We start from the raw sequence: 20,320 nt of genomic DNA, 5'->3' as shown, positions 1-20,320 counted from the left end.
ATTCGATTTTAGAATTATAACAATAATCACATCACATTTTAAACACGACGTATGTAATTGACACATCAAAATTTATTTTTAAAGCTTGTGTTAAAGATTTTGCTTTGATGTTCTAAAATACCCCTAACAATGTTATCATCATTCTTTTTGATCAAATTTAATGCAACAAATGCATCAAGAATTGACTAAGACATTCGATGAGAACACATTGTCATTGAAGACATGGTTAAAAAACCTTTACAATTGTTCAATATCAAATCCATAATTATGATCGTAGTAGTTATTTGTAAGTCAACCTTAAATTTTGAGAGAAGTTCCACATTCTCTCTAACTGTTATTTTTTTCTTCATGTATTAAAAAGGAGTGGTGTTAATTATTTTTTCAATTGCGAAATCATTTGTTAGAATTACTTTACCACCCTTTTATCTAAATAATATGACATTCAGGTAAAAAAAAAAAGATTTTTCTTTGCATCTTTGGTGCTTTTATCACCTAAATATGACATTTTGTTGTTCTTTCATTTTGGTGCGACATTATCCAATCTCTTCCAATCTCTTGTCAATTTGTTGACATCTTCGCATTTAATGGTATTAACTTAAATTTTATGAGCCTATTTGTAAATTTATTATTTTTAACTTTTAAAATATTGGATTTGTATTGTTATAAATATATATATATATTTTCAATTTAAGTGAATAAATATATTTTATTAATAAAAAATACTCCATAATTATTTGCAATACAATATAAAAAATATAATTTACTATTTATAGCCATTGATATAACTGATAGAAAAACAATTTAAAAAGTTTTAAAATCATGATATAAAAAAAAGCATTTTTCATAATAAAATATTATACATGCCTTTGGATATTACGAAGCCACATTTGCATGGTGCATAGTCTCACACACACAACAACACTCACACACGTACACAACCAACAACAACAGCAATAAACTCACCATTACCGCATCCTCTCCTTGGAAAGAAAATTAAAAATAAAAAGAAAGAGAGAGAGCATTATAACAAAAACCGATTGCGGGTTACCCATATCTAATATCTTCTTCTTCTTCCTCCCAACCGCTCTTTTCTTCTTCTTCTTACAAACCCTAATTTCATTCATCGCCATGCTTTCTTCCATCTAGTTTCTTTACTTTCCTTTCACTGCAACAAACTCTTCAAATTTTTTCACCATTACGCATTTCTTCTTTTTTTTCTTACTGATTCTTCCACGATCCTATCTTCCATCGCCTTCTCGTTTGTTTCGTTCGTCAATCGTTTCCCGATCCTTCTCCTTTTGCAGCTACACGCCTCGATCTGTAAGTTTTTTGTTTTTGCCTTTTTTGTTGTTGTTGTTGGTGGTGTGTATGTGTGCGTGTGTTTGGATTATTCGTTTCTTCTTCTTCTTTCTTTTTTACGTTTTTTTTTGCGATCGGTTTGGATTTTTGTCAACGATGAGCTACTTCGATGACGGTTATTCAGTTTTTTGTTTTGTTTTGGTGTATTTTGAATTTTTTTTTGTGTTTTTTTTTTGGATGATCGGGTTTAAGATTGGTAATATTCGTTGAGTTTTGAATTGAAAAAGTCAGTTGAGTTTTTGGTGTTGTTGTTGTTAGCAATCGGTGGGGTTGCAGGTTGGAATTTGTGTACTTTATTTTGGAGATGGAAGGCTTAGAATTAAAACTCGTTAGTTTTTGTTAAATAAACTGTTTAAAGTATTGAAAGACCATGATAATATATGAAGCGTGTGTTAAATTTTAATTGCAGAAAATGATAGATTATTAGATTTCTCTGTATGGTTTTTAGGTACATTGTTTTTGTTGTGGAGAGTATGTATTTTGATGAAGGTAGAATCTTTTCTTGCTATGTAATGTCTTTTCAGTATGCTGCTTTCTTTATGTTGTTAACTGATGTTCAACTGAGAGGATTGTTCCATAGATATATTTTTCGAACTTTTTAGTCTTAGTGTGATGCGTAGATGCAACTAAATATCTTTGGTTCGTTTTGGAGGTTCTGTTGTTGTTGCCGAAAAGGTTTTCTAGATGAATGCGTTGATCTGATTTGTTTATTCGCTTTGTTATTTTTGTTGCAGAGTTTGTTTTTGGGGTCTATGAAGTGGGCTATGATTTGAATGGGGAGAGGATGCCAGAGTTGAGAAGTGGAGCTAGAAGGTCAAAGCGACTTGGAGATCTTCAGCCTGGTCCCCTACCTGTTGATCAAGAGGAGAATTGGGCACAGCCTGAACAGAACAGAACTAGGAGGAGAGTTGGAGGTGGAAGAGGAAGAGGTGGTAATGCTACAGGTGTAGGTAAAGGGTCTTCACCAGCTGTACCCACAAGGCGACCTGCAGCTGGTAGAGGCCGCGGAGCAAGATTGATTGATTTGGATCCTGAACCTTGTGAGGTCCTTCCCGTACCTGTTGCATTAAGGGCTCAGGAACCTGTTTACAATCATTTAGAGGTAGTGGCTAATAATAACATTGTAATGGAGGGAGGAAGTGGTGATAAAGTGGCAGTAGCTGAAGAAGAGGCAACCACAACCCCTGTCCCTGAGAGGGTATGTTCTTTATTGCACATTGCTTCTCTTGCATTGCCTTGTTGCATTTCAAAGATATTGCTGCAAATTTGTTTCAATAATGTGATTATTAGTTGTATCATTTATTACATTTCTTCCCTGCTTTGCTGTTTCTATATATTAGTTGACATAGATTTGGTAGTATCTTATTTTATATGAACACTCTTATTTATGCAGGTACAAGTTGGTAACTCTCCTGTATATAAGACAGAAAGGAAGTTGGGTAAGGGTGGTTTTGGCCAAGTGTATGTTGGCAGAAGGGTTAATGGTGGATCTGATCGAACAGGTCCTGAGGCCATCGAGGTATTACTAAGACATCCAACTCTCTCCCCTCCCTCTCCCATTCTATCTGTTTTTCAGATCCGATGAAATATTAATAACATTGGGATGATACATTACCTTTTTCTTATTTAACTATGTTTAAAGGTTGCACTCAAGTTTGAGCATAGAAACAGTAAAGGCTGTAATTATGGGCCTCCTTATGAGTGGCAAGTTTACAGGTACACACAACATGTCATTCATATATGAAAAGGCTTACCATTAATGCAATTTTTAAGCGTTCTCAAGTGCTTTAATTTTATTATATCCAATTCTCACTTTTGTATTTTTGGCATTGGTAAGTACTCTGAATGGTTGTTATGGTGTTCCTTGGGTTCATTACAAGGGTCGACAAGGAGATTTCTACATTTTGGTGAGATATGTGTCAACTTCCCTATATCAGCACATGTTGACTGGCTCTTTGTTCTAAAGAAAAACATGTTATTTCAGGTGATGGACATACTTGGGCCCAGCCTTTGGGATGTATGGAATTCTCTTGGTCAATCGTAAGATTTAGACCATTTGTTTCATTATATAGGTTCACTTGGTGTAATTGCATATTCTCTAAGTTCGTTCCATTTTGTATCCTCTAACATTTTAGCATCTTGACAGGATGTCGCCAAGTATGGCTGCTTGTATTGCAGTTGAGGCAATATCAATTCTTGAGAAGCTCCATATGAAAGGGTAAATCCTTTTTATAGCTCTTTAGAGTCAATAGTAATGTTCTCATTTGTGATGACTAGGTTATGGGTGATTACTTTTTATAAATGAAACTTGTATCATTAAATCAGGTTTGTGCATGGCGATGTAAAACCAGAAAACTTTTTGCTTGGTCAACCTGGAACGGCTGATGATAAGAAGTTGTATCTTATTGATCTTGGTTTAGGTATGTTGTCGTTTCAAGCCAGTTACTTTTGCATTTCCACGGAGTTTTATTTCTCTATCTATCCTTAGGCTTTAGTTATTTGGAGTTATGCCATATTTGACCGTGCATTCATGTCCATACCATGTGTTGTCTTCAGCTTCAAAGTGGAAGGATGCATCATCTGGTCAACACGTTGAATATGACCAGAGACCTGATATATTCAGGTTTGTAAATGTTTTGAATTTAACATGATTTTCTTGTGTTTCCAAAATTAAATATTAATACGTTGTTAGTATGTCCCTTTTTGTGCAGGGGAACAATAAGGTATGCTAGTGTACATGCACATTTAGGTAGGACTGGCAGTCGAAGGGATGATCTTGAGTCACTGGCATACACGTTAATATTTCTCATAAAAGGGAGATTGCCGTGGCAGGGTTATCAGGTGTGTTTTGTAGTATCTCATCATGTATAGATTCTTGCTTGCTTCTTGGGGGTTTCATCTTATATTGTATTATTGTTCCATTTCCCCAATCTACAGGGTGACAATAAAAGTTTTCTTGTTTGTAAGAAAAAAATGTCCACATCTGCGGAGTTGATGTGCTGCTTTTGTCCTGCTCCATTTAAGCTGTTCCTGGAAGCAGTTACGAACATGAAATTTGATGAGGAGCCAAATTATTCCAAGCTCATATCACTTTTTGACAGCTTGATCGAACCATGCACTCCATTGAGACCTATTAGAATTGATGGAGCTTTAAAGGTTATTTTAACTGCCGTTCGTATTTATTTGAGGGAAGTGCTGCATTGATTATTATATATCTGAATGCAACCTTATATATATAGGTTGGTCAAAAGCGAGGAAGGATGCTCCTTATAAATCTGGAGGAAGATGAGCAGCCTAAGAAAAAAGTGCGATTGGGGAGTCCTGCTACTCAGTGGATATCAGTGTATAATGCACGCCGTCCCATGAAGCAAAGGTAATTAGTCTATCTACTTCAATATGTCATCTTCTTAATGTTACTGTTATATATTATTGTTGTAATGTGATATTTTCTTTCTCAATGTTTGTTTTTGTTCCTAGTTTTGCTTTGTAGCTATGGGTTTCGTCTCCATGGTTTTGGTTATTGGTCATTGGTTATTCAACCATCATGTTTACTTACATATTGTGGCTCAAAAACTGGGATGTATCAGTGTCATACTAAACCCGATGCCCAGCGTTCTCCATTTGCTTTACTAGAAGATGCATCACATTCCCTTCAAAGGGTTATCATTCACAAGAACAATCCCGTGCATCTGCATTAACCAATGTAGCATATGCTCTAGTATAGAAATGTTAGACTCCTATAAATGTAGCATATGCTCTAGTATAGAAATGTTAGACTCCTACAAATGTAGCATATGCTTAAGTATAGAAATGTTAGACTTCCCCAAACGAGGCTGTGATACATGGTTGTTTGCTACCTCCTTCGAGAACACTGCTGTATACTCCATTTCTTTCCCACAACTGTCTGGCAGGGTGGATCAATTTGTTAGTAACCCAGGAAAGGGCAATGCGGAATTGATAGAAACAATCAGACAAAATGAACTATTATATTGATTACATAGAATAGTATATGATAAATACTTCCCCATGAATTTCCCTTTTACAACCTTTTACAAATGAGGCTGTGATACATGGTTGTCTGCTATCTCCTTCGAAAACACTGCTGCATACTCCATTTCTTTCCAACAACTGTCTGGCAGGGTGGATCAATTTGTTAGTAACCCAGGAAAGGGCAATGTGGAATTGATAGAAAACAATCAGACAAAATGAACTATTATATTGATTACATAGAATAGTATATGATGAATACTTCTCCATGAAATTCTCTTTTACAACCTGGCCACTGTTATTCTGATGTAACAAATCTCAATCATGGTTCATATCCGTAATTCTACTATGATGAATACTTCTCCATGAATTTCTCTTTTACAACCTGGCCACTGTTATTCTGATGTAACAAATCTCAATCATGGTTCATATCCGTAATTCTATTAAAGATAAACCATCCATGATTCATATCCTTCAAACATCTCTTAATCTCTACTAATGATTATACTGATATGACCACCAATAACTAACCATTTTATTCGGGAATATCTAATATCTACTAATTTTCAAACTTATTAACTAGTTTAATTGATGTACCTGATCTTGAAATTTATAGATTTTGATTGAACATTGTACTTATCTCATGACAATGCTCTATAATAATTTAAACATACTGTGTAATTGCTGGTGCATGGTAAGGGACCTGTCTTTAAAGGAGTATACAGAGAATTGATTGCTCATTGTATATTTGTATGTGTTGCTTATTCATTTAGTAGTCTCTCTATTTTGCTTGGTTTAAGTAACACTTTCTTGTGTTGCAGATATCATTACAACGTAGCTGACAATAGGCTTGGGCAGCACGTAGACAAGGGTATTGAGGATGGGTTATATATAAGCTGTGTGGCCTCTTCAGCAAATTTGTGGGCTCTAATCATGGATGCAGGAACAGGTTTTTCTTCCCAGGTTTACGAGCTATCACCTGTCTTCCTGCACAAGGTTGGCCTTTTCTTTCCCCGATCCCCATATTTCATTTTCTACAAACAAACTTTATGAACGAAATAATTGATGTTTGGCTGCTGCTATTTTGATGATCCCTCAGGATTGGATTATGGAGCAATGGGAAAAAAATTACTATATCAGCTCAATAGCTGGTGCAGTTAATGGCAGTTCCTTGGTTGTCATGTCCAAAGGTTTGATCATTACACTCTTTTGCAACATTTATAGATTTATGATGTATACCCCACTCCTTTTTGCTCTCTTCATATTGTCTCAACCATTTTTATGTACTATTTATTATTAAGGAATTGTAGTATCTTGCCTATCATTGTCACTAACCATCACCTTTCCACTCTTTTTTTCCTCTTATTGCCTCAATCATTTTTATGTACTATTTATTATTGAGGTATTGTTGTACCTTGCCTACCATTGTCAATATTACAATCACCTTTGCCATTTTTGCCCTAGTCATAGATATTTTTCGATGTTTGTTTTTTTTTATAAATTTTTTCTGGGTGGTTCATCTCTACTGTTTTTTCTTTGTTCTTTTATGGTTGCTATGCCATTTAAGTTGTGTGTGAAGAGAAGCACTGCAAAGTTGTAATAATACACTGCAAGTGTTTTGCCATTTTTATACCAATTTAACCGCTACCTTGTATTAACATGGATGACAAGGTTCATAGGTGCAATCTGGGACTCATTTGGTCCTATAAAGAAGCCTGACCTAAGTTTTCTCAGGTTCTAAGAAGCCACCTTTTTGTTTTTCAGCCTCCTTGGCCCACTTAGACATTGTATACCTTTTTATGAAATTATAAAATTATTATAAAGAAAAAATGATTCTCTCCATGTTCAATCTGCTTTCCCATTTATGTGATTCAATTTGTACCTAGTTCATTTTGGAGACATCCGACAGTCTTGGCATAAATAAACCAATGAGACAACACTTCCTTGTAAACAACTCAATTAGTTTTAGAAACTGACAACTTTCAAATTGTTTAATCAAGGGGGGTGCCTGTTGTCTTTACCTCGGTTAACTTCTCCGGGATGAGAAAAACATTGACTATTCTTCGAAATATACGACTCATTATTTATTATCTTATGGTAGAGTCTTTGCTGTGCAGGAACTCCTTATACACAACAGTCCTACAAAGTGAGTGATTCCTTTCCTTTTAAATGGATAAACAAGAAGTGGAAAGAAGGATTCCATGTTACCTCCATGACTACTGCTGGCAGCCGATGGGGTGTTGTAATGTCCAGGAATGCTGGGTATTCTGATCAGGTATACAACCTTTTTAACAATGATTTTTGGTCATGTTTGGATTTTTTTAACAATAACATACTCAATATCTCATTTGGTGATTCAAGGTTGTGGAGCTTGACTTTTTGTATCCAAGTGAAGGAATTCATCGACGATGGGAGAATAATTACCGGATCACTTCTATGGCTGCTACTAATGATCAGGCAGCCTTCATACTGAGCATACCGAAACGCAAATTACTTGATGAAACTCAAGAGACTCTGAGAACATCTGCTTTTCCTAGCACCCATGTAAAGGTATAATTGCATTCATTGTGCCCTATTATAAGTTGAGATTTGTGCAGTTTTAGCATGCCTGGTGTTTGGAACCCCTTTTTAGCATGCCTGAGAGTATCTGGTGGTTACTGATATTAATTGTGTACCTAAGCTGTTTGTATGAGGTGTGTCCTTTTTCCCTTGTTGAATCAGCCAAGTGACTTTTCTTTTATTTGGGATTACTTGTTGATGCAAGGAATAAGGGCTGGGAAAGGAGTATAAAAACGATTCCAGTTCTTCCCCTTGACTCTCTTCACAGCTAAGGGGAAGAAGTCCTTACTCTCTTCTGTGCCACTGCTATTTTTCCCCTATTCGTTTTTCTTTCTCACAACTTAGTAACATCTAACTTGATTGTATTTTTTTCCTGTCTTCCAATATTAATTGTTAATCTTAGCGGAGAGTTGTAGTTGAGCATATGATTGCTCATTGTTGAGAATGATCAGTTAAAATCTCTAATTTTAAAATCCTGGTTGTTGCCTCATGTCTGATTTTTCTGTGGTGTGTGCTATTGCTACTATCTCTTTTGGGTTTTTTTCATCAAGTATTAATATCCTACGTGATGATTTTGCAGGAAAAATGGGCCAAGAATCTCTATATTGCCTCGATATGTTATGGGCGAACTGTTTGCTAGCTTCTGCAGTGAACATTTGCTATATCCTTTTGGAAAGATGGGAGGATTTAGGCTTATTAAAGTTTGGGATGGGTAGGTTTGATTTTACCCCCAAACTCTGTCACTGCCCAAAAGTTTTCCCATATAAAAATGCGTTATAATTGTATAAAAAAGAAAAAGGTAAATGAGAAACAGAAGTGATCTTATGCTGTGAGATCGTGTTCAATGGGAGCAATGATTTGTTGAATAGTATAACATGTTAAAAGGGGCTGGCTGTTTTTGGTCATGTTTCATGGTTGTGCTTTAAAAAAATTATTACGATTTTGTTTGTAATGACATAAATTTTTACCAACTTCATCATCATCAACATAAAATAATGAATTCTAAAGACTTAAGTTTCTAGATTTGAAGACTAATTCTACAGTCCTTGACTATACTGGTTGTCAGGGTTCACTAAATGGCCGACATGGGCAACTCATTCATAATTATTAAAAAGCATTTTCTTTTAATAAGCAGTTCACTATATGGCCGAATCGCTCAACCGATTTAAGTCTCTTTCCTGTAGTTTTACTCCCATTCTCTTTCTGAAGAGCTGCTAACAAATTGTTTGTTTAGGAATGCTTATTTTGTATCTAATATTTAATTAAATAATTTTCATGTTTAAATTAATAAATATTTTTAGTTTTTTATTCTATTTTTGACTATATCAAGTTATACCTTGCATTAAATAAATTCCATATTTTTCTTAGAAATTTTTAACTTATATCAACTCAAAATCCATTAAACTTAATTGCATTTAATTGAGTTGCATTTGATCAAATGTTTAGAAGAGCCTTTCAAATTGAATAGAAATGTATCTAATATTATTCAGTTAAGCTAGGATCAGTTATGTTTGCAACTATAAATGCAAACTGTTGCTAGGGATTGTAACCAATTTTTAACAAATCAAAATTCAGTTACTCCAAAAAAAAATACGGAATACCATAACTTTCAAATTGAATTATACACATCCTATTCAGAATAACATAACTTTTATCGAGAATATCATAACATTGTGTTTAGTCATTCAAACATTATCAAATAACAACAAAATTCATCTTATTTAAATAAAAACTTCTCATTCAATATACAAAAATAAGATTAGATAAAAGTGGAATAAAAAACATAAATTTTCACAAGATTTTTATTGAATCATACAAATATCTATAGATAATAACATGACTTTGTGTTTAGTCATTCATATTTATCAAATAACAACAAAATTCATCATATTTAAACAAAAAACTTCTCATTCAATATACAAAAATAAGACTAGATAAAAGTGGGATAAAAAACATAAAATAGTTGTATAAAATAATATTAAAATATTATAATAAAAAAGAAAAAGCGAAGAAGATGAGTGATTAGATGAAAAAGAAAGAAAATAAGAGATGCGAGATTAGAGAAGAAATATGCGATAAAAACATAATTGGAAGAGAAATCAATAACATAAAAATGAGAAGATGGAAAGTAAAGAACGTAAGACTTGAGAGATTAGAGTAGAAGATGTGAGACATATGATAAAGAAGATGAGAAGAATGTGCGATACTACAAGGACAAATTTGAGAAGGTTGAACTCAAACCCTAAGTGTGAGTAAGAGAATATTTGTAAGGTTAACGCATAATAAGTTTGAATTTTGAGTTGCATGTGGGATAAGTGAAATTTGGGTTGTAATATAATGTAATTTGATTTGGTTTAATTTGGTTTCCAAAATACAATCTGCAAATCAAACCAAACTGCACGGTTTTATTAAAAAATGGTTCAAACACATCCAAATCAATTGCGGTTTTTTGTGATTTTAGTTTGGTTTAGTTTGTGGTTTTCTATTGGGTTGATTCGGTTTTGAACACTCCTATTAGTTAGTGATCCATGACTGCGGTAATTCCTTTACTGGCGTCATCTCTGTCTTCAGCTAAAATATCCACAACTCTGGCATTGATAGTGTTGATTGTGATTGAGGAATCATGCCGCCTGTAATTTTTGCTTAAGATCGTGCACTGACGTCAATAAGTCGAACCATGCATCAATGCTCACAATCTCATTGATCTCGTTGTTTGCACGCTCAATCCACCTCAATTTCTTAACGATGAAGCTCGTCACACATGTACCGTAAATGCCAAGTTCTCTATTTAGTTACAAAATGATCAAATGTCGTTGTGGCTTCAATCCACACTTTCTAGCAAAATTCTCTCGCATGCTCACATGTGCGTTTGAATTCAAGTGCATTCTAGATTTCTCTTGTCGATTGGTTGTCCGTGTAGAGATCGTAGAAACGATTGAATACTGTGTTTAGAATGTGTCCACGACACAACAATTTATCCTCCTTTCGTTTTTTGCGTAATTTCCTGAGTTTTTCAGAATCATCTTTTTTCGATTATGGAATTGGTGTCAATTCAGGATCTAATACATAAAGAATCTTCAATGAATGAAATTTGTCCTATCAAAACGACCAAACTTCACGAAGTCTCGGTTAATCACTTTGGTGCTTGAAACAAAATCTTTGATTGCGATTATTTGAGATGCTATTAGGTTGTTAGAAATTGTTTCAAGTTAAATGGATCAAAATTGGAATCATGCATATAAGTACTTTCCTAATAGTATTTCAAGCACTCTCAATTTTTTTCAGAGTCTACACCCAGGAATATTCAAGATAATTTAGCTTACTTCAAATTTGCACAAGATAAATGAAAACTCAAATGTAAAAAAAAAATGAAATTTAAACAAGGAAGATTAGAGTTCGAATTGATATGTTTTTTTAATATGAAATAATTCATTTATAGACTAAATGATGTTGTTTCAAAGGTTACGATCCTTGATAAAATACATCATTTTATCAAGTATTATAACTTTTTATTAAGTATTATTATCCTTGATAAAATTAGTGGCAGATCTACAAGGGTGTGGGCAGAGCAGCTGCAACCCTCATTTTTTTTATATATCAAAACGACGTCATTTTGAATTTAATAATACTAAAAAAAATCAAAGCAAATTTCATGCGTTACCTCTTATACTTTTCCAACATTTCAATTTCACTTATAAAAGTAAAATAAAAAGAAATCTTTTCATTTTTTTCTTCTACCACATTCACTAACCAAGTCACCACCACACTTATACATTATTTCTGGAGACTGCAGCGCACGACGGAGGTGTCGTTTGTTCATAAGTTCAACGGTGACTACATTTTTGTTCACGACTTTAAGTTCGATAACAGTTTCGACAACGGTTTTAACGACGACTTCGATGACTTCATTCACAATTTATTACTGATATTACTACACCACATATTACTTCTATAGGGCAACGATGGGGTATGTGACGACATTGTTTGTTCACAACTTCGACGATGCTGACATATTTACTCACGACTTCGAGTTCGATAACAGTTGAGCTTCGAAAACGATTTTGACGGGGGCTTTGACGATTTTGTTCACTGTTTGTTAAATGCTTTATTCTTATTTATGATGATGATGTAATGATTCTAAGAATTTCTATGTTTATTTCAGATTTAGTTGGATTGTTGGAACATTTTCAATAGAATCCAATGCATTTTTTTGCACGGTCAAAGATTACTTGGTGTTGGGCTGTTTTTTTCCACCTTATATTCTAGATTTAGCTTGATTTTATTAGATTTAGGCGTGATTGATTTAATGGGAATGATTGAAAATATACATGTTGATACTCTTTATGATTGAGTATGATTGTCGGTGAAGACAATGAAAATTTATGTATTATTTTCAATCAAGGCGGAGATTGTTGGGGTGGTTGAAAATATACATGTAGAAGAAGTCTCACATCGCTTATGGATGGATGTAATGTTGGATTTATAAGAGAGATGACTCATTTATCTAACACCTTAAGGTTTTTGGTTGAGATGTGGTGTCTCCCTCTCTTGTTGTCCCGGAGCATTAATCCCGTTGATGCTCCTGACTCTCCCGGACTCCCCAACAGTGGTATCAGAGTCGTGGTTCGGCTTTATGGGGGAGCGGGAGCTAAATCCAGTGTTGGATTCTGTCATAGGATGTTGGGGACTTACACTTGTGGGGGAGAATGTTGGGGACAAGTGTGAATGGTTAAAGTACCACATCGTCTATGAATGAGTGAAATGTTGGATTTATAAGAGAGATGACTCATTTATCTAATACCTTAAGGTTTTAGGTTGAGATGTAATGTCTCCCAACGAAATTGAACTAAATATATAGACTAGTTTGGTTTTTAAAATCACTTTGACAAAACCGGTTTGCACTAAAAAAATCACTTTTTGTTTGGACCAAATTTCCCTCAAACTTAGTTTTCAATCCAACAACTTTTTAACTATATCCAACCACTTTTGAAATCAATCACTATTCGTCTACGAAGAAGAAATGTTAATATATATATATATATATATATATATATATATATATATATATATATATATATATATATATATATATATATATATATAGAGAGAGAGAGAGAGAGAGAGAGAGAGAGAGAGAGAGAGAGAGAGAGAGAGAGAGAGAGAGAGAGAGAGAGAGAGAGAGAGAGAGAGAGAGAGAGAGAATCATCTCTCATATATACATTATTCTTTTTTGTTTCACACCTTCTCAATAAATTGCTCTCTCTCTCTCTATCTTTCTCTCTGTATAGTATTTTATAGTTACCATTTTCATGACTCCACCCATATTCTCTTTCATTTTACGGAAGAGATTTTTCAGAAGAAACATATGAGTCTAATGAATGAATTAAGTTAAAAAAAGATGCTAAAATAACAACTCAGTAATCATATAATTTCATTATTCTTAGACCATGAGTTTAAACACAAAGCTCTGTTCAAAAAAAGGTAATTAATGTCTATTTTTTATCTTATCATAAAAAATAATATTTATGACTTTTTTTTATTAGATATACATAATCTTAATTGTAACTTATGAACAAAAAACAAAGAGAAAGCAAAGCAAAACACATTATGTTTGAAAAGTGGACTAACCAGTCATATATTGGTTTTAAAAAGTGGATATTGGTTTTTTATGGTTTTAATAAAATGGATATGAGCTAGTTTTTAAATCAAATAATATGGGCTTTTAAAATAGGTGCACCATATTTTTAAAAGTGGTTCTTGTGAACCAGTTTTTTGGCACACCCCTAGTCCCATTGGTGCTCCCGACTCCCCCAGACTCTCTAACACGATTGTTTGAAAATTGTAATTGATTATTTGTGTATTTTTAGGAGCTATATAATGGTTGAACATAACACAATTGAATTATTTTTTAAAAGAAAAGTTTCCGATAAAGATGAAAATTGTATAACTTCAACATCGACACTTGAGGAGCAAGTTTTTGGTGATCAAATAATTCAAGTTCAACCAAATGAGCAACCCCGCATGATTCAAAAAGTCATCTTGGAAGAATTTAATTTCAATTGTTTAGAATGTGATCCCGACAAACATCTCCAATTTTGGGAATATCCAATAAATCAAAGAGATGAAGTTCGAAAAGTTTATCTTAATTGGTCCATATCAATGCCAAGTTGAAAAGTATCCTGTTAATGGATATAAATATCCAAGACGATTTCAAGCATCTTGGTTTAAAATGTTTCCTTCATGGCTAGAATATTCTCCAACTAATGATGTTGCTTATTGTTTACTTTGTTACTTATTCAGTAAAAAACCCAGTGGACATCCCGAAGCTAATGTGTTTACTATAAAATGATTTAAGACATGGAGAAAGGTCAGTGCCAGAAAGAAATATGTTTTTCTTAATCATATTGGAGGAAGCCCTTGTTCACCTCACAATAATGCTTTGAAATCTTCTCAATACTTGTTCAATCAATCAATCCACATCTGAAATGTTCTTAACCAGTCGTATATTGGTTTTAAAAAGTGGATATTGGTTTTTTATGGTTTTAATAAAATGGATATGAGCTAGTTTTTAAATCAAATAATATGGGCTTTTAAAATAGGTGCACCATATTTTTAAAAGTGGTTCTTGTGAACCAGTTTTTTGGCACACCCCTAGTCCCATTGGTGCTCCCGACTCCCCCAGACTCTCTAACACGATTGTTTGAAAATTGTAATTGATTATTTGTGTATTTTTAGGAGCTATATAATGGTTGAACATAACACAATTGAATTATTTTTTAAAAGAAAAGTTTCCGATAAAGATGAAAATTGTATAACTTCAACATCGACACTTGAGGAGCAAGTTTTTGGTGATCAAATAATTCAAGTTCAACCAAATGAGCAACCCCGCATGATTCAAAAAGTCATCTTGGAAGAATTTAATTTCAATTGTTTAGAATGTGATCCCGACAAACATCTCCAATTTTGGGAATATCCAATAAATCAAAGAGATGAAGTTCGAAAAGTTTATCTTAATTGGTCCATATCAATGCCAAGTTGAAAAGTATCCTGTTAATGGATATAAATATCCAAGACGATTTCAAGCATCTTGGTTTAAAATGTTTCCTTCATGGCTAGAATATTCTCCAACTAATGATGTTGCTTATTGTTTACTTTGTTACTTATTCAGTAAAAAACCCAGTGGACATCCCGAAGCTAATGTGTTTACTATAAAATGATTTAAGACATGGAGAAAGGTCAGTGCCAGAAAGAAATATGTTTTTCTTAATCATATTGGAGGAAGCCCTTGTTCACCTCACAATAATGCTTTGAAATCTTCTCAATACTTGTTCAATCAATCAATCCACATCTGAAATGTTCTTAACCAGTCGTATATTGGTTTTAAAAAGTGGATATTGGTTTTTTATGGTTTTAATAAAATGGATATGAGCTAGTTTTTAAATCAAATAATATGGGCTTTTAAAATAGGTGCACCATATTTTTAAAAGTGGTTCTTGTGAACCAGTTTTTTGGCACACCCCTAGTCCCATTGGTGCTCCCGACTCCCCCAGACTCTCTAACACGATTGTTTGAAAATTGTAATTGATTATTTGTGTATTTTTAGGAGCTATATAATGGTTGAACATAACTGATCGGAAAAATAGCAAGTGTACTCTTTTCACCGATGTAGTAATAGGGAGTTTATTTCCCAGTATCGATCTCGAGGATTGCGTAGGAATTACTTATTTCAATTCGATTCTATTCAAACAAAAAGATAATGGTTGGTTTGTTTTGGAATTTAGAATAGTAAACACAAAATTGATAACAAGAATAGATTAAGATAAAGGATGCTAGGGTGAGTGGTTGAGTTACCCGGTTATGAATTCCGTTCCAATTTCCTTACTGCCTATGAAGCCTTCAATCACCTAACCTCAGAATGCTCTTACTTAAGTCCTTAAGGAAGAAACTATTAAACTACCAATTATTACTTAAATGTCCATTTAATTAATCGTTGGTTTTAATCATACAAAATATCAAGGTTTACGGTGATTTACGAAAGTTACTAGTCCTAGATGATGCATTCATAAACCTAATTGTGTGAAAACCCTACCAATCACAGTCCTGTTATTGGAAGTCATAGATTAATTTGTATTTGTCCGATACAAAAGCATAATAACATCACACAATTAAATTGAAATACTTAACATAGAAATCAGGAAATTATCGGTTCAGATTCATACATACGATAACATCAGGACCACCCCTAGCATCAGGGGGTTTAGCCTCTCATAGTACTTAAAGAACTCATAAAGTAAAGATTTGACATTACAAAGAATTAGGAGAATTTGATCTTCAATGGTGGCTACCGTTGAATCTCGCCGTCTTCGAATCCGTTGTATTCGCTCTCTTCTCCACTGTAATGCTTTCGTTCGTCTGTCAAAAGGTCCTTTTTTCTTTCTCTTCCAAGCCTTCTTATAGTTTCAGATGCCTCCTCTCCAAGCAAAAGGTCCATACTTCCCTTAATGAGAAGAATCGGTTCACAATGCAAAATTAGGTTTTCCAGGCTGCGTGCAATCAACACGGCCGTGTGTGTACACACGGGCGCCCGTGTTTTTTCTCCTGCATTAATTTATTTCAGCATTTGTTACAGTAGCAACAACACGGGCCGTGTCCCTACACACGGGTGCCCGTGTAGATGCACTGTTTTAATCAACACGGCCGTGTGTGTACACACGGGTGCCCGTGTTGATCCCTGTTTTCTGCTTCGTCTTTTTCTCTGCTTGACCAACAACACGGCCGTGTGGTGGCACACGGGTGGCCGTGTTGACCTGCTGTTCTGTCATATTTTCGTCCTTCAGAGTGTCCCGAACTTCACCATTCTTGCTTTTGAACCTGGAACAATGACACTACCCAAACGAAGCATAAACGAGGTCTTTTTGACTTAAACTCGTAATCGAATGTAATGTAATACCAAACCAACAAAACTTGATACTTGACTCAAATGCAACTAAAAACAAACATAAATCTTACCAGAGTGATGAAAATACGTCGGATTAACGGCGGGAATTCAATGGAAATGGTGACCGATCACAACCCCAAACTTGTCTCATTGCTTGTCCTCAAGTGATGTATTGAGTCCAAACAAAGGTCACCTCCGAATTCGTTTTCCACAATGCAACCTAGTCTTTCACCATTTGTGTTCTTCCTTTCCAATCGAGTTTCAGGTCTCTCCAATTCAGGCAGTTTACCATATTTCCACATCAGAAACCTCTTCACCTGCAAGCTTTTCACTCACTCACAATATCTCTCGGGGTTAGGTGTGTACACTCACAGCACAGTATACAGTATCAGACTCTTAACTTTGAACACATTCTAATGTCATTACCACAGCAGATTTCACACACTTTTTGAGGTCTTTTTAGGTTGTAACGGGGCTTGGGTACGGTGGGATAAACAAAAAAATGGGTACAAAGGGTTTTGAACTCGGTAATCATATTGTGTACTTTTTCTTCTTTTCCTGTGCATCACATATATTTTTGGGGTAAAAACTCTTTTGACTCTTTTTCTACTCAACTTTCCGAGCATTTCATATCTCTCTAAGGTCTCGGCAAGTGCATTTTTTCTTTTCTTATTTTCTTTTTTTTTCTCTTTCCGAGCCTTTCATATCTCTAAGGTCTCGGCAAGTGCATTTTTTTTCTTTTCTTATTTTTTTTTTCTTATAAAGGACATACATACTGTTTTTCTTTTTGTATGATCTCATCTTATGCACTTGCCTTCCCTTTCAAAATTTTCACCCCAAACTTATTTTCATTGCACATCTTGCAATTCACACAATCATACCGAGTTATGACACAAAAGGGAATGGATAATTAAAAGTTAACATGGATTTATGAGGAATAATGCTTGACGTTAGCATGGGGTTTACAATGAACAAATGGCTAAGGCTCAACGGGGTTTTACGAAGGGAAACATACATATAGGGATGGCTAGAAAGGCCCTGGCTAAACAAACAACTTGCCTCAGTGTGTGTTGTCATGCTGTGACGTGTCAACAGAACATACGCAAAATCAGAGTGATAAAGTTATACCTGGCTGAACTCTCATGTTGATATTTCGTGTTTGGCCTTTTGTGATCTCACCATGTTGGTTAGCTTGCAAGCTCTGAAGTCTCTTCGTATTATGTGGTTCTTTCCTGACTTGGTCTTTCCATACCGCTCTCTTGGTCTAGTGTCACCAAATTGTGTCCGACTTTACCTTCTCATGGTTGCATCAACTTCCGGGGTGCCATATCAGAATAAGTATGAGGGGTGTCATTCATCCACTACCATTGATCCCGGATTCGTCCAACCATTTCTCATCACTCTGTACACACAAGTAAACAACGAAAACAAACAAAAACAAAAGCGATGGAAATAAAACATGAAAGGAAAACCCCCCCACACCTGAACTAAACATTGACCTCAATGTTTAAATCCAGATACTAAGGGGACTCACAGCGACTACTGTTGGTTTAATGCACTTGTGTAATTTCCTTCCACTTGGAGGTGTTTGTGACTTTGCCCTTTTAATTCTCCTCCTCCCCTACACAAAATTTTCGCACACACCAAAAAAATAAAAACGAAATAAATTAGAAATCAAACGCGTGGGTTGCCTCCCACGAAGCGCTTCGTTTAACGTCGCATGGCTCGACGGTTCATTTCCCTGATCATGGGGGGTATTTCAGGTTCAAAACCTTGTTGCACCTCTTGTCTACAACACGGAAATTGTCTCTTTTATCAGTGTGGACTCCTTTGTACCACGATTCCTTTTTAACTATCCTTTCAGTGTTAGGAATCTTTCCATTTCGGGTGGCTACTGGCAGTGGTGAGCCTTTGATAGTATTCAATGTCTTGATTAAGCCTACTTGATACTGAGATTTTGTATTTTCTTCCATCTCCTGATTTTCAATAGCATTCAATGTTATTTCCTTGTTGTGAACTTTCAAGGTTAGCGTGCACTTATCCATGTCGAGCTTGCATCGACTCGTCTTCATGAAAGGTCGACCCAGAATAATGGTTGCCTCATTGTCTTCAGGTATGTCTAGGATTACAAAATCAACTGGGAAAGTCAAGTCCGCTATTGTTACCAGCACATCTGCAGCTATACCATATGCATCTTTCCTTGAGTGATCCGCAAACTTCAGATTGGTCTTTATATCACTAATATTTTTAATACCCAACCTGTGATAGACCGATAATGGCATCAGGTTCACACTGGCTCCCGAATCTATTAGTACCTTTTTGAAGGTTCTTTCTTTGATTGTGCACGGTACTGTGACGGTTCCTGGATCCTTTTGTTTGTTAGGAATGTTATGCTCCAGGGAGTTTGCATTATATTGTTCCTTACCAGATACCTGTTCTTCAGTGGTTGGTTTCTTTTCAGCCATTACCTCTTCCACGAATTTCTTGTACATGGGCATCCTTTCAAGTGCTTCAAACAAAGTCATATGACCCTCAATCGTTTTAAACATTTTTATGAATTTCTCGAAGTCTGACTCACTAGGTTCCTTCTTTGTCACTCTCTGAGGGTAGGGCAACTTAATCACCGGTTTAGTTCCTTTTGTAGTTTCTTCTTTAGTCGGCTCGCTCGGTGATATAATTTTTTTCTTCTTAGCAACCTCTTTCTCTGTCGTCGTGACAATGTTAACATTCTCCTGACCTCTCGGATTTTGCACTGTTTCACTTGGTAGGGAACCTGGTGTTCTAGAACTTGACAGTTGTTGTGCTATCTGCCCCAGCTGAACTTCGAGATTCCTTAGGGAGGCTGTGGTGTTTTTCTGATTGTTTCTAGTCTCTTCTTCAAATTGCATATTTTGAGCTGCCATCTTTTCAATTGCAATCTCCCAATCTGCCTTCTGAGGTACCTGTTGCTGATCTTTCCAAGAGAAATTAGGATGATTTTTCCACCCCGGATTATATGTATTTGAATAGGGATTATTCTGCCTCAGGTAATTTATAGCTTGCACTTGTTCTGCGGTTGCAACACAATGCATGGCAAAGTGTGGTCCACTACAAATTTCACAAATCATGGTCGGAACCGGATGAACTTGAGCAACAGTCTGGGTACCTAAATTCATAGCTTTCAATCTCCTTTCAACCTCAGCAGCAATCTGGTCTTCCATTTTCACTACCTGATTTGCTAATTTCAAGTCAATTTTTCCCTCCGGCTGATTTACAGTACGGTCATACAATTCCAAATGCTCATTTGCTGCAATAGCTTCGATGATTTTTTTGATACCGGTTGCTGTAGAAAAATTAGACGAGCCACCAGCAGCTGTATCAATGAGTTGCTTAGTTCTCATCTTCAGCCCATTCACAAAATTCTGCATTTGTTCAGTTTCATCCAGATTATGTGTAGGACATGCAACTAAACATCTTTTGAATCTTTTGTAGGCATCT

The 20,320-nt window shown here is 35.1% G+C and overlaps 1 protein-coding gene across 1 annotated transcript; it reads left to right on the top strand.

Annotated features, from left to right (window-relative positions):
* The first annotated feature begins 917 nt into the window (after nt 1–917).
* LOC127126648 (casein kinase 1-like protein HD16) lies at nt 918–8,926 on the top strand. Its single transcript, XM_051055610.1, has 17 exons — nt 918–1,320; nt 2,094–2,557; nt 2,753–2,878; nt 3,002–3,075; nt 3,197–3,266; nt 3,344–3,399; nt 3,506–3,577; nt 3,685–3,779; nt 3,916–3,982; nt 4,071–4,200; nt 4,297–4,515; nt 4,599–4,732; nt 6,168–6,342; nt 6,446–6,536; nt 7,464–7,621; nt 7,708–7,896; nt 8,486–8,926. The coding sequence occupies exons 2-17, from the start codon at nt 2,144–2,146 to the stop codon at nt 8,543–8,545; spliced, it is 2,130 nt and encodes a 709-aa protein (XP_050911567.1). The 5' UTR covers nt 918–1,320; nt 2,094–2,143; the 3' UTR covers nt 8,546–8,926.
* Nucleotides 8,927–20,320: the final 11,394 nt, after the last annotated feature.

Source organism: Lathyrus oleraceus, chromosome 3 (assembly GCF_024323335.1).
Source record: "Lathyrus oleraceus cultivar Zhongwan6 chromosome 3, CAAS_Psat_ZW6_1.0, whole genome shotgun sequence".
NCBI lineage: Eukaryota > Viridiplantae > Streptophyta > Magnoliopsida > Fabales > Fabaceae > Lathyrus > Lathyrus oleraceus.
Note: the sequence above shows the minus strand (reverse complement) of the source record. Positions and strands in the feature narration are given on the sequence as shown.